Here is a 14,752-nt window from a genome sequence, read left to right on the forward strand (position 1 = left end):
CATTAAGTAGTGTCCCTCATTGTCTCTTTTATGGTTTTTAGTTTAAAGTCTATTTTGTCACATATAAGAATAGCTACTCCAGCTCGTTTTTCTTTTCTGTTTGCATGGTAAATCTTTTTCCTTCCTTTCACTCTTAGTCTGTGTGAATCTTTATGGGTGAGGTGGGTCTCTTGTAGGCAGCATATAGTTGGGTCCTGCTTTTTGATCCAGTCAGCCAGTCTGTGTCTTTTGATTGGGGAATTTAAGCCTTTTACATTAAGAGTTGTTATTGAAAGGTGTTGATTTATTCCTAGCATTTTATTGGTTGTTTGGTTGTCTTAGGTGTCTTTTGTTCCTTGCTTTCTGGTTTACTGTTTGGTTTCTTTGTTTGTTGGTTCCTTAGGTTGTAGATAGTGTTTTTGTTAGCTTGTTTTCTCTTCACGAATGCCATTTTTCTTATAATAGTGGGTTTAGGTTTTTCTTGGGTTTTTATGGCAGTGGTAGTTATTTTTCAGGAACCAAACCCAGTACTCCCTTGAGGATTTCTTGTAAGGGTGGTCTTGTGGTAGTGAACTCCCGCAGTTTTTGTTTGTCTGAGAAATATACTATTTGCCCCTCATTTCGGAAGGATAGCCTTGCAGGGTAGAGTATTGTTGGCTGGCAATCTTTGTCTTTTAGTATTTTGAAAATATCATCCCATTCCTTTCTAGCTTTTAGGGTTTGTGATGAAAAGTCTGATGTTAACCTGATTGGGGCTCCCTTATAGGTGATTTGACGCTTCTCTCTTGCAGCTTTTAAGATTCTCTCTTTGTCTCTGAGTTTTGCCAATTTGACTATGACATGTCTTGGAGAAGGTCTTTTTGGGTTGAATACATTTGGAGATCGTTGAGCTTCCTGGATCTGAAGATCTGTGATTTTTCCTATACCTGGGAAGTTTTCTGCCTCTATTTTGTTGAATATGTTTTCAATGCAATCTCCATTTTCCTCCCCTTCTGGAATACCCATGACTCGGATATTTGAGCGCTTAAGGTTGTCTGATATCTCTCTCAGATTTTCTTCAATGTCCTTGATTCTTTTTTCTTTCTTTTTGTCTGCTTGTGTTATTTCAAACAGCCCATCTTCAAGTTCAGAGGTTCTCTCTTCAACTTCGACAAGCCTGCTGGTTAAACTCTCCTTTGTGTTTTTTATTTCGCTGAATAACTTCTTCAGTTCAGCAAGTTCTGCTACATTTTTTTTCAGGAGATTGATTTCCTTGTACATTTCCTCTTTCAGATCCTGTATACTTTTCCTCATTTCATCATAATGTCTAGCTGAGTTTTCTTGTATCTCATTCAGTTTCCTTAGAATTATCACTCGAAATTCCTTGTCAGTCATTTCAAGGGCTTCTTGTTCTATAGGATCTAGAGTTTGAGATTTATTAACTTTTGGTGGTGTACTTTCTTGATATTTTGTATTTCTGGTATCTTTTTTTTGATGTTTATTCATTGTGGCAGGGGGTTTCACAGTCCACCGGTTTGAGACTAATGAATATCTAGGATGTTGCTGTGGTTGCCAATTTCGTATGGCTCCCTCCGTGACTGCTCAGTTGGCCTCTAGTGCCTTGTGTGTGTGGTTGCCTCGGGTCTTGGGCTTCTCCGGGGAGCCACCTTTCTGGTCAGCTTGGACTCTGCTGGGCTGGTGCATCACGTACCACAGGGTATGTGATCTCTGTTGAGCTTTCACTTCCTGTGCAGGACTTCTCCCTGTTCCGTGTGCTCTGGCCCAGGCTGTTGGATGGTGCAGTGGCGACCCCACAGGGTGTGTGGTTTCTGTCGAGTCTCCGCCTCCCTGGCTGCACATCTCCCCACTCTGTGCACACTGTGCTGGGCTGGGGCGTGTCTTCTGCAACCCTCATCTATCAGCTGGACCTTCAAGACCCTGCTCAGCACCGCCTCGCCCAGGGAGTCTACCAGGTTTCTGGTAGGCACAGACGACCGGTCGCTCTGGGTGCCTTTGTAGCACTGTGTAGATCTCTCTCGGGACTTGTTCACCTTTGTATCCCCCCGGCATAGACCGAATCTAGCACCCACCTGCAGGCAGCTCTCCGGCAGTTTCAAGCGGACCTGGGAACTCTCCTACCACACTATTCCCAACCAGAAATTGGTTAGGCTTTTTTCCGAACTGGTGGCCGCAGAAATGGTATCTGCCTCTCAGTAACAGGAAGTTTAGCGGGGGCCGGAGTCCAGGGTGTGGTGGAGTGACAGTCGGCCCGCTGGTACTTCCTTGCCCTCCCGACACTGGCCGGTGACGCCTCACGCCACCAGCCCTGCCGGAGAACCGCGGAGGGAGTGGGAGGGGAGGCCGGCCTGCAGGCTCCGGAAAGCCCTGCGCTGGGCCAAGCAAGTGGGAAGGCTCAGTGATGGCCGAGCCGGGCGGAGCTGCCAGCACCTGGGAAAATGGAGGCAGCACGGGGGCGGTGAGTGAACCGGTGATGCAGGCGGGAGCCGGGTGGGCATCAGCCTCCCGATCAGGGCTTGGCCAGGGGTCACTCACAGGGCTGTGCCAGGTCGGGCGCTCACTCTCTGCCTCTGGTTTGTCACCTTCCCCGTTCTCGGCGGCTGCCGCCTCGGGCTGTTCAGTCATGGCGTGGCTCGGGCGCTCCCAGGCATCTTCTTTAATGCTGGCCTGAAACCTCGAATCCTGAATAGGGCTGCTGGCCACCTTCAGCGCGGCCCTGGCCTCCGGGATCCTGTCTGCATCCACAGCAGTCCTGGCGCCGTGTTCCCTGTTTCGAGACTCGCTTTTGCAGCTAAGAAACAGTTCTTTTCCTGCTCCACACTTCAAAGCTGTTGCCTGTAAATGAGGCAGCTTCTCCTCTGTTTCCAATTTTTTAACAAAGCTAATACGAACATTTGAGTGTAAGTCTTTGTATGGATATATACTTTTTTTTTTCTCTTGGGTAATAGCTAGGAGAGAAATGACTGGGTCTTACAGTAGTTGTGTGTTTAAATTTTTAAGAAATGGGGCTGGCTGGTTAGCTCAGTTGCTTATAGCATGGTCAAGCGTTCTGATCCCCATACTGGCCAGCCACCAAAAAAAAAAAAAAAATTAAGAAATGGCCAAATTGTTTTACAAAGTGTTGCACCATTTTACATCTCTTTGGCAAGATAGGAGAGTTTCTTTTTTTCCACATCCTCCCAAAACTTAGTATGGTTGGTCCTTTTAATTTTAGGCAGTCCAGTGGGTATGTAGTGGTAATTGTGGTTTTAATTTGCATTTCCCTAATGACTAATGAGGTTGACACATTTTTATATTCTTACTTGCCATCCATATATCATTTTATGGGTAGTGTATGTTCAAATCTTTTTCCCACCTTTTAAATTGAGTTTTTGGTGTTTTTGTTATGATGTTGTAAAAGTTCTTTCTGTACTCTAAGTGTAACTCTTCTGTCACATGTACATTTGGCAAATACTTCCAGAAAATATTTGGCATATTTTCTTTCAGTCTGAGGCTTGCCTTTTTATTGTAACAGTATCTTTTGAAAAAGAAAACGATAATTTTGATGGAGCCCAAATTTATAATTATTTCTATTACATTTTCAAATCTGCATGTGTTTATCTCTCTTTTGTGCCTTAATGCAATGTCTAGAACTTCTAGTACAATGTTGAATAGAAGTGATGAGAATAGACATCCTTGCCTCACACCTGATCATAGGGGGAAAGCATTTAGATTTTCACTATAAAGCATAATGTTAGTTTACTTTATTAGTAGATGTCCTTTATATGGCTGAAGAAGTTCCCTTCCATTCCTAGTATGCTGAGAGTTTTATCAGAAATAGGGATTAAATTTTGCCAAATGCTTTTTCTGTATGTGTTTATGGTGATCATATGATTTTCTTTCTAGTCCATTGATATAGAGAATTACATTGTTTAACTTTCAAATGTTATACCAACCTTGCATTCCTGATAATAAAGCCTGCTTGGTCATGATGTGTTTTCCTTTTTATATACCAAATTTAATAAAATATTGTTTTCTTGTGTCTATGTTCACGAAGAATATTTGTTTGTAGTTTTCTTACAATGTCTTTTTCTGGTTTTGATATCTGCATAATGCTGGCTTCATAGAACAAGTTGTAAACTTCTCTTTAATATTCTATAAGGCTTTATGTAGAATTGATATCATTTCTTCCTTAAATTTTTAGTAGAATTTTTCTTTGAAGCCATCTAGGCCTGGAATTTTCTTTGAGTAAAGATTTTTAAATACAAATTCAATTTTTTTTTTTTTTTTGTTAGCATAGGCTTTTCCTTACTGAGCTTTGGTAGTTTGTATTTTTTGAGAAGTTTTTCGTTTTCATCTAAGTTGTTTAATTTACTAATATAAAGTTGTTCATAAAATACCCTTTTTTAATAATCTGTAGAGATGTTCTTTCTCTCATTCCTTATATTTTTAATTTGTGTCTTCTCTTTATTCCCCCTTTTTTTTTGTATGTGTCTAGCTAGAGGTTTATGAGTTTTATTGATCTTCTAATTATATCAGCATTTCATTTCATTGTTTACAGCCATTGGTTTGTTTTTCTGTTTCCATTTAATTGATTTTGATTTTGGCTCTTATCTTCATATAAGGTAAAAGCTTAGGTCATTGATTTGAGACATTTTTCCTTTGTAATATATGTGCTGAGAATTGAACTTTTATCCCCCAAGTCCATATATTAAGAGGGTGGGAGACCCTACTGAAAGGACTACCTTGATTGAATTGAAAGGTGTGTCTTGAAGAGGTAATTCAATTGTGAGGACCATGCCCTAGTTAATGGAATAATAAGTTGATGGTTTAATGGTGGTCGTGGGCATGGTTCTATTGGCTTTCAAAGGAGAGCTCATGAGAGTCTCTGCTCAATCATTCTCTCCATGTGACACTGTACATTGCTGTAGAGTCACCTCACCAGATGTGTTGCCTAGACTGTAGACTTCCCAGCCTTCAAAACTGTAAGCAATGAATATTGTTCTTTACAAATTACCCAGTTCCAGGTATTTTGTTATAAGCAACATAAATGGACTAACACAATATGCAAATATTGTTATAATATTCCTTTAAACATTACTTTGGCTGCATCCCCCAAATTTTACTGTTTTCATTCTGTTCAAAATACTTTCTAATTTTCTTTTTAATTTTTTCTTTGACCCATGGGTTACTTAAAATTATGCTATTTAATTTACAAATATTTGGAGATTTTCCACATATTTTTATGTTTTTGATTTACAATTTAGTTCCATTGTGGTCAGAGAACATACTTTGTATACTTTGAAACTTTTAAAATGTATTTAGATTTGTTGTATGATTCAGATGACCTTGATAAATTTTTTATGCGCTCATGAAATGAATGTTTATTCTGCTGTTGTTTGTTAAATATATCAATTAGGTCGACCAAGTTGGTTGTTATTGTTGCCCAAGTCTTCTGTAACCATACTGATTTGCTGTCTACTTTTTCTATCACTTATTGAGAGAGAGTTGTTGAAACCTCTGTTATTGTAGATCCATATATTTTCCTTTTCATTTCTATTAGTATTTAATCATATGTTTTGAAGCTTCTTATTAGGAGTATATCTGTTGAGGTTTGTGTATCCTTTTGATGCAATGACTTTTTTATCTTTTCAAAATTACCATCTTCGTCCCTGGTAGTGTTCTTTGCTTTGAAATCTATTTTTCTATAGAAATGTTTGGATTTTCTATTTTTTCTTAAATCACTTTTGGTAATATATTCCTTTTCTAAAAATTGCTTATTTCATCTATGTGTTCAAATTTATTAACAAAGTTATACATAATATTCTTATATTCTTTTTAAAATATCTGCAGAATTTGTGAAACAGTGCCCTTTTACATATTAGTTTTGTCAATTTGTGAGTATATTCAGTTTCAACGGAAGTTTGTCAATTTTATTAGTATATCAAATAACTAATTTTTGTGATTTTTTGATCCTTATACCGTATATTTCTTTTCTATTTTGTTTATTTCTGTTATCATCAGTTTTCTCTTTCTATTCACACACTTCATTTTTTTTATTTTTTCTTAATTTTATTTTGTTGATATACATTGTGGTTGATTATTGTGGCCCATCACTGAAACCCTCCTCCCTCCTCCCTCTCCTCCCTCCCCCCCAACAATGTCCTTTCCGTTTGCTTGTCGTATCAACTTCAAGGAATTGTAGTTGTTATGTCTACTTCCCCCCCCCGCCCGATTTTGTGTGTGTGTGTGTGTGTGTGTGTGTGTGTGAATTTATTTTTTATTTTTAGCTCCCACCAATAAGTGAGAACATGTGATATTTCTCTTTCTGTGCCTGACTCGTTTCACTTAATATAATTCTCTCAAGGTCCATCCATGTTGTTGCAAATGGCAGTATTTCATTCATTTTTATAGCTGAGTAGTATTCCATTGTGTAGATGTACCACATTTTCCGTATCCACTCATCTGGTGATGGACATTTGGGCTGGTTCCAATTCTTGGCTATTGTAAAGAGTGCTGCGATGAACATTGGGGAACAGGTATACCTTCGACTTGATGATTTCCATTCCTCTGGGTATATTCCCAGCAGTGGGATAGCTGGGTCATATGGCAGATCTATCTGCAATTGTTTGAGGAACCTCCATACCATTTTCCATAGAGCCTGCACCATTTTGCAGTCCCACCAACAATGTATGAGAGTTCCTTTTTCTCCGCAACCTCGCCAGCATTTATCGCTCAGAGTCTTTTGGATTTTAGCCATCCTAACTGGGGTGAGATGGTATCTCAGTGTAGTTTTGATTTGCATTTCCCGGATGCTGAGTGATGTTGAGCATTTTTTCATATGTCTGTTGGCCATTTGTATATCTTCCTTAGAGAAATGCCTACTTAGCTCTTTTGCCCATTTTTTGATTGGGTTGCTTGTTTTTTTCTTGTAAAGTTGTTTGAGTTCCTTGTATATTCTGGATATTAATCCTTTGTCAGATGTATATTTTGCAAATATTTTCTCCCACTCTGTTGGTTGTCTTTTAACTCTGTTAATTGTTTCTTTTGCTATGCAGAAGCTCTTTAGTTTGATATAATCCCATTTGTTTATTTTTCCTTTGGTTGCGCGTGCTTTTGGGGTCGTATTCATGAAGTCTGTGTCCAGTCCTCACACACTTCATTTTATTGTTCTTTTTCTAACTTCTTTTATCTTGCTAATACATGTATTTTAGATTGCTGGAAAGTCCTGTGTGAGGAAGTAACTGCTTGAGGTTAAGTCAACCGAAATAATACATGTATTTTAAAGCTATTAATTCCCGTCTGAATATTGCTTTGGCTGCTGTCACAATATTTTCTATGTAACATTTTCATAGCATTAAGTTCAAAATACTTTCTAATTCCCATTATAATTTATTCTTTGACTCATGACTCAATTGTGGGACATTATGTATGACACTTTATTTGTAGGAATCTGAAGCCCATGATAAATGGATTTTCTTTCAGAGAGAATTTGTGTTTGCTTCTATAAGAATCTAGAAGCCCTGCCAGCCTATACCAAGTTAAACCAAATTCAAACCTTGACCTCAGGCTGTATTTCTTCAAGGATTGTCACACTTCTAGGTCACCATCACCTTGAGGGTGGAGAACTTGGGTGGCCCTTATTTGGGCCCTGAGCTTAGGGTCCTGACATTCAGGCCCTTTAAGGCTGTCAAAAAGAAAGTTTTCATTTTCCAGGACCAGACAATGACCTCAGAGCAAAAAAGGGTAGCTACACCTCCAGCTTCTTATTTCCCCTTCACTTTTGACCCGTTAATTCCTTCCTATTTCATTCACTCTGATCTTTTTAAAAATTTTAATCAGCCTTTTAGTTGTATTCAGTGGGAGGGTTGAACCAAACATATATATTATTATTTCCCCAAAAGTAAGTCTGAATAACAATTTTTTAAAAAAGAATGTCTCTAAATACAATATAGCTTAATTCTCACTAAATATCAACAGTTAAATATTGTTCTATCAATTCTAATCATCATAGTCCCAGGTTGTTGACTCATTTAGCTATTAGCTTCTATGTGTCTTTATATATCAGTCACTTCTGAAGGTTAAAAAGCCTTTCCTGGAACAGGCACACAGATCAAAGGCATCTACAACTGTGCTTGGACTTAAAGCTCTCACAACCTTTGTATTTTTTTAATTGCAAAAAGTATATTTATTTTCCAGAACAAGAAAATAGCCTTTCTATTTCCTCTTTCAACTAATCAAGAGAAGAAATGTAGCTTGCCTTTCTAACTCTCCAGCTCTCAGTTTCCACCTAGCAGAGCAAGGTAATAGCAGTTCACATCAGCTGTCTTTCTCTGGCCATAAAAAAGAAATCTTTCCAACTCAATGGCCAGCCTCATCTGTTATAAGATGGCTGTCAACTTAAACTGCAATATGAATGAAGGTTTGACATTAAACATTGAAAAATTATTATTTTAAATGCATGAAGTGATAGTTACATGAACTACCCCGACCTGATCATTATACAACATATATAAGTATCAAAACATCAGATTGTATGCCATAAGCATGTGCAATTACAATGTGTCAATTAAAATAAACAAAAAAAATAACAAATTTTAAACATTATTATCTTGGTTTTTAACCAAGAGTTTAAAAATTTCACCAAAAGCTAATAATATATCACTATTTGTTTTTGCCTTCAAATATGAATATTTCATAGAGTTTAAGGAAGAATTAAAACTGACCTCTTTTTACTTTCATGGATCTCTCTTATTACAAGATTTTTCATTCATTTTAAATCTAATGTAAGTTGATGCATGCATATTGATTATATTATACCTTTGATTTAGGAAGAAATTAAGGTCAAAAAGCCATCATCACCTCCAAAGGCATGCTCTACTGCTGGGTCCTATTCTTCAGAGGTGATGACTACCAAGACTGAAGTCAAAGAGAACACTGTTTGCATACCAAACTATCTGGATCAGGAAATAAAAGTAAGAGAAAGATTTCTTAAATCCATAACTTGGGAACAGTATGAACATATGAAAAAAAAAAAAAAAACAATGCTAGCATACATAAAACTCTTGAATGGTTCCTAATTGATGACTGAATTGATTTAAAACTACGTAGCCTGAAGTCAAAGGTCGGCTCCTGTTTTCATTTCAACCTTACTTTTCCCTGGAATCCTGTTACTCTTACACAACCTTTGGTTTGGACATCATGAGAAGATTGGCATTTGCCAAGCAAACCTGGTCCTATTCTTCTCATATCTTTCTTTATCATCTTTCTAATGCTTGAGAGGCACTACCTCTAACTCGTTGCCACTCCCTGTATATTTACTTTACATACTTCACATATTTTAAGGCAGAGATTCCTCCAATCAACATTCATCTCTCTGGTTTTTTTTTTTATTTTTTAATTTGATTTTATTTTGTCAATATACAATGTGGTTGATTATTGTGGCCCATTACTGAAACCTCCCTCCCTCCTCCCTCTCCCCCCTCCCTCCCAACAACCTCATATCTGTTCACTTGTCGTATCTACTTCAAGGAATTGTAATTGTTGTGTCTTCATCCCTCCCCCCACCGGTTTTTTTGTGTATTTATTTATTTATTTTCAGCTCCCACAAATAAGCGAGAACATGTGATATTTCTCTTTCAGTACCTGACTCATTTTACTTAATATAATTCTCTCTAGGTCCATCCATGTTGTTGCAAATGGCAGTATTTCATTCTTTTTTATAGCTGAGTAGTATTCCATTGTGTAGGTATACCACATTTTCCGTATCCACTTATCTGATGACAGACATTTGGGCTGGTTCCAATTCTTAGCTATTGTAAATAGTGCTGCAGTGAACATTGGAGAACAGGTATACCTTTGGCTTGATGATTTCCATTCCTTTGGGTTCTCTCTCTTATCTTTGTAAAACTATTTCCTCAAACCTTCTCTGGCTAGGAGTATAAACTTAGTTATATGAATAGTGATGTGTCATATCAGCTTCCTAGAAGGATCTTCCTAGCCATAGTTATTTCTGAGAATGACATATACTCAAGAATAGATTAAACAGCTGATATTTGTCTTCTGCCATTTTTTTCTTTGAATCCCTTTGGTAACCTCCACATTGCCCCACTGTAAGACACACTACAATAAACAAAGGGTTAAAATATTGTAATTATCAATCTAACAGCAATTTTAAGTAATCAGTATCTGTAGTAACAATTACAAGTAATAGAGCATGTTGTATGGATGGTTATGGAATAATCCTGATAATGAACTATTTAAAAAGTAGTGCATAACAGTGGTGTTGGTATAATAATTTATGCTGATTATTTAAATTGGGGAGGAGAATTTTTAAAAAGATGGAGAAGGGAGAGTAGATTAGACTTGTGTTTATGCTTGACACAAGATTAGACTTGTGTTTATACATAATTTCCTGATGATTCTGACTAAAGACTTTATATTATACAGAGTCTTCAGAAGCACTGTTCTTACCCACTACACTCTAGCCATAGTGATCTTCCTTTACTTTTCCCACTCACACTTTTCCCTACTAAGAATTCTCTTCCCCTTGATCCTCTGTGGTCTCCTTCATCTCCTTCAGGTTTCATTTTAAGTATCACTACTCAGAAATATACTTTCCCTGACCACCATTCTAAAGTAGCTATTCAGTCATTTTCTATCCCATTACCCTTTGTTATTTAGTAATATGTTCATATTTATTTATTTATTTCAATATTGTCTCTCTCTCCCGATCCCACTCTCACTAAAATTTAAGTCTCCCAAGATCTCTTATGCTTGTCTGTCTTGGTTACTGCTTTATCTTCAGTGCCCAGATAAGTGCTAGATACCTAGTTCCTATTAAATAAGTATTGTTGAATGTTGAATAAATATATTAAGAAGAAAATTGATACCAAGATCAAAGTGAAACTGTAGAAAATCAGTTGACTACATAGGCCCTTGACTCAAACAAATCATAAGCTAGTACAGTTTTAGTAAGACTGTCTTCTTTCCTTGGACACATCAATAGACCAGCAGGATCCTATAGAACTGGCTTTGTGGGCATCTATTAAAGAGCTCTCCTCTCAAGAGTATCTTCCATCTTACAGATATTGATGTAACTGGACATGGATTAATATAAAATCCAGTAAAATGTAAAGTCTTTGAAGGCAGGGATCTTGTCTGCTTTGTTCACAACTGATTCCTTAGCACTTATCACTTTGCTCAAAAAATTTTAACTGGCACACAGATCATGGCATTTTACAAAATAGTTGTTGACTATTTGTTAAATAAATGAAAGAAGAGGAAATAAAGGGATAAAAATATGTCTTATCAAGGTTTTTTTGCTATAAAAGAGCCATAAATATAGAGCTCATCTTGTATGTATTTCATCCTCCCATGCTTTCTACAAAAAACTCTGAAATATCTTCCAATTTTCTACTATCCAGGGTTAACTATGAGTGGGTTGTGAAATCAAGAAATATTTGTGCAGAGATGTATTTGAAAGAGTATACAATTTCAGGACTACTAATTTAAAGAAAAAGAAAAAACAGAATTCTGTGTCTATTAGCACCTTGTTTTAAGCCTTCCTCACAAAGATCTGGAATTTACAGAAACAACAGTCTCTTTACTACTGACACCAAAAATCTGCCAAACTCATCCATTTATTCTATATATTTAATGTCAAACCACAAAATGCTAGAGCTTGGGGATAGAATTGGTTCCTTCTCATAAGCACAGAGTTTATGAGAAGGACTGTGTAGGTGTTGTTATCACTTATAGCAGAAGACTTTGTAGCTATGAGAGCCTTTAAGGAGAAAGAGACCTAAAGAATATTTAATATATAATTAGAAGATGAAGAGAAGTATGGTAGAGATCTTTCCCAGTCAAGGAAAAGAGGTGATATTTTCATATCTTCAGGCTAAGAGGTGAGACCTTTGTTGATTCAAGGAACTAAAAACAATTAATATGGTTGATACAAGGAGTGCAGAGAGAAGGCAGCAAGAGATGGGGCTAGAGACGTAAGCAGAGACCAGATAGTGAAGTACTTTAGACACGACATCAAGGTGTCCAGATTTCATCGCAAGGGCTTGTGGGAAGCCAGCAAAGAATTTTAATTGCTGAATGATACTGAATTACATTTTTAAGTACAAGGATTTTATGGTCAGAGGTGTACTTTAGAAAAATCATTCTGAATACAATATGCAGAATTTTAGGAGGTAGTGACAAAGTTACAGGCAAGGGATTCTGGGTCCAAAATGATAGATTAGGTTCAAGACTTAGTCCCCTGCTATAAACAACCGTATAATTCAGCAAAGCGTATAAAGAAATTCTTTTCAGGTATTGGGTAAAGGACAGTACAGATTTATGACCACTGAGAGAAAAGAAACAATTGTGGTGATTTCCACATTCGACCTAGACGTCTGTCTGGAGTACATTCCTAATCATGTCACAGAGAAGTGGAGCCCAAACAGACAGCAGCAGCTTCACTAGGTAGAGAAAACAATTTAGAGTTTGGAGATGCTGAAGTCGCTGGAATTTGCCAAGTTAGATACTGAGGAAGAGAAATCTGTGCAGGGAATGAGCTCCAGAAATCTGTGTAGTGTTCCATCGAGCTTTAGGTATAATATTAAGCTACACATGCTTAGTGTGAGATTCTGAGACCTGGAAGAAGAGAGCTATCTGGAGGTATCACAGGGCTTAAAGTTGCTGAAGTTTTTATCTTCCAGAGTAGAGAGACATTGCTGAACACACCAGGAATTCAGTGAGACCCCAGAAAGGCCACACCATAAGAATAGGGTTACTTTAGCCCTACAGCAGGGGCTACTGTAGACCCAGACTTTCAAATCCTAATATCAAGTTTCAACAGATCAAGCTCACCTGCCAATACCTTCCGGAAAAACTCAACACTCTTTAAAGAGAGGCAAATAAAATATAGACTCTCCACAATGTAGCATATACAAAGTCTATCATATCATAAAAAGTTATTAGACATGCAAGGCACAAGAAACTATAACCCATAATCAGAAGGAAAAAAAAAAGAATTAATAGTAATAGACATAGAAATGACACAGATGTTGAAGTTAGCAGGAAAGGCTATAAAAGGGGTTGTTTTCAATATTTTCAGGGATTTGTAGGAAAATATAGACATAATAAATGAACAGATGGGGAAATCTCATAAGATAAATCAAAATCATAAAAAACAGGACCAAGAGAAAATTCTAGAATTGAGAAATATAATATTTGAAATGACAATTTCACTGGACGTGCTTAGCAGCACATTCAACACTGCGGAAGAAAACATAAGTGAACTTAGAGACAGAGCAATAAAAACTATCCAAACTAAAGTAAAAATACTTTAAAAATATAAAAGAACTGTAGTCACCTGTGAAAATATATTGGGTAGTCTATCATATGTATAATTAGAGCCTGAGAAGAAGAGAAAGAGGAGATTGGAACATAAAAATTATTGAAAGAACTAATAGGTAACATTTTTCCAAATTTGATGGAAACCTTAAAAAACCTAGGAAAGATAAAATACAAAGGAAATTACATCTGGACAGGTCATAATCAAATTTCCAAAAACCTAAGAGAATATCTTGAAAGTAGCAAGAGAAAAAAGACACATTACTTATAATGATAAAAATGATTGCTGACTTCTCACTAGAAACATGCAAGTCATTTGGAATTACATTTTAAAGTACTTGAAAGGAAAATAAAAACTGGCATTTTAGAGTTTTATCATTCAGAAGTAAAGGACAGGGTGAGAGGGAGATAATTATGGTTATAAAAAAGAAAAAGAAGAGGTAAAGTGTATAACAACAATAAAAGTTTGGGTAGGAAGTACACAAAAGTATACCTCATTTTCATATTATACATGAAATGGTATAATATTAATTTAAGGAACACTATGAAAGGTTAAGGATGCATATTTTAATCCTAGAGTAACAAAAAGTATAGCTGTAAAGCCAATGGAGAAGGTAAAGCAGAATACTAAAAAGTGCTTGATTAACACAAAAGGAGTCAAAGAAAAGAAAAATGGGAGTAAAAACAGAAGGGAAAAATAAAAAAACAAATAGCAGGATGGTACATTAAAAGCCAGGCAAAAGTACAAATAAACTAATAGCTCCAGTAAAAAGACAGAGGTTGATAGATTAGATAATAACTTTTAACAAAGGCCACTGTTTCAGCCTCATTAAATGTTTGAAGTTGGTAACTAGTGCACAGTCTGAATTGTTTAACACTGATATGCAGAGTATATGGCAACTCCTGCATTTGAAACATTAAGTAACCAGCCAACAAATGATCTAACCTCTCTTTTCAAGGGTAAATATGAATACACAATGTCAGACAGTTCACTCCTGGGTTTTTAATTTAAAAAAAGATAGTTTGGACAAACAAAGGATAAAACTCTCCTATTCCAAAACTTGGCAAAACCAGCTTTCCTTGACCTGAGAACATGGTTTCTTAGAACTCCAGTTCACAGTCACTCAAATCTCCAAACCCAGTCAGTACTGGTTGGGTAGTATTGTCATTTCGTAATGTGCTTCAGTATCACCAATTTATTCACTATCTGCTATCCAGTGCCACTCTTTACAAAGAATCAGAGTTACTAAATCCTCCAGACCTGACCTTATGACTTGGGAGGGAAAAGGTATTTTTAAAGAGGTGCTGAACCATGTTCTTTGCCCAATCCCTTTCAAGCCACAACACACATAAACTGAGGATGAATCCTTGACTTTGATTCTAAATCCAATCGGTCTATTGACTAGGGAGCTTCCTCCTAGTGTGAGCAATTGAAAACGTTCCATTCTACAGT

The 14,752-nt window shown here is 36.8% G+C and overlaps 1 protein-coding gene across 1 annotated transcript in view; it reads left to right on the forward strand.

The window, feature by feature from the left end:
- Positions 1 to 14,752, forward strand: part of C9H4orf17 (chromosome 9 C4orf17 homolog) — a 43,729-nt gene that overhangs the window by 20,988 nt on the left and 7,989 nt on the right. The window contains exon 4 of the mRNA XM_063107330.1: positions 8,787 to 8,930. Coding sequence (XP_062963400.1) covers positions 8,787 to 8,930 — 144 coding nt within the window. The remainder of the gene's footprint in view (positions 1 to 8,786; positions 8,931 to 14,752) is intronic.

Source organism: Cynocephalus volans, chromosome 9, assembly GCF_027409185.1.
Source record: "Cynocephalus volans isolate mCynVol1 chromosome 9, mCynVol1.pri, whole genome shotgun sequence".
Taxonomy (NCBI): domain Eukaryota; kingdom Metazoa; phylum Chordata; class Mammalia; order Dermoptera; family Cynocephalidae; genus Cynocephalus; species Cynocephalus volans.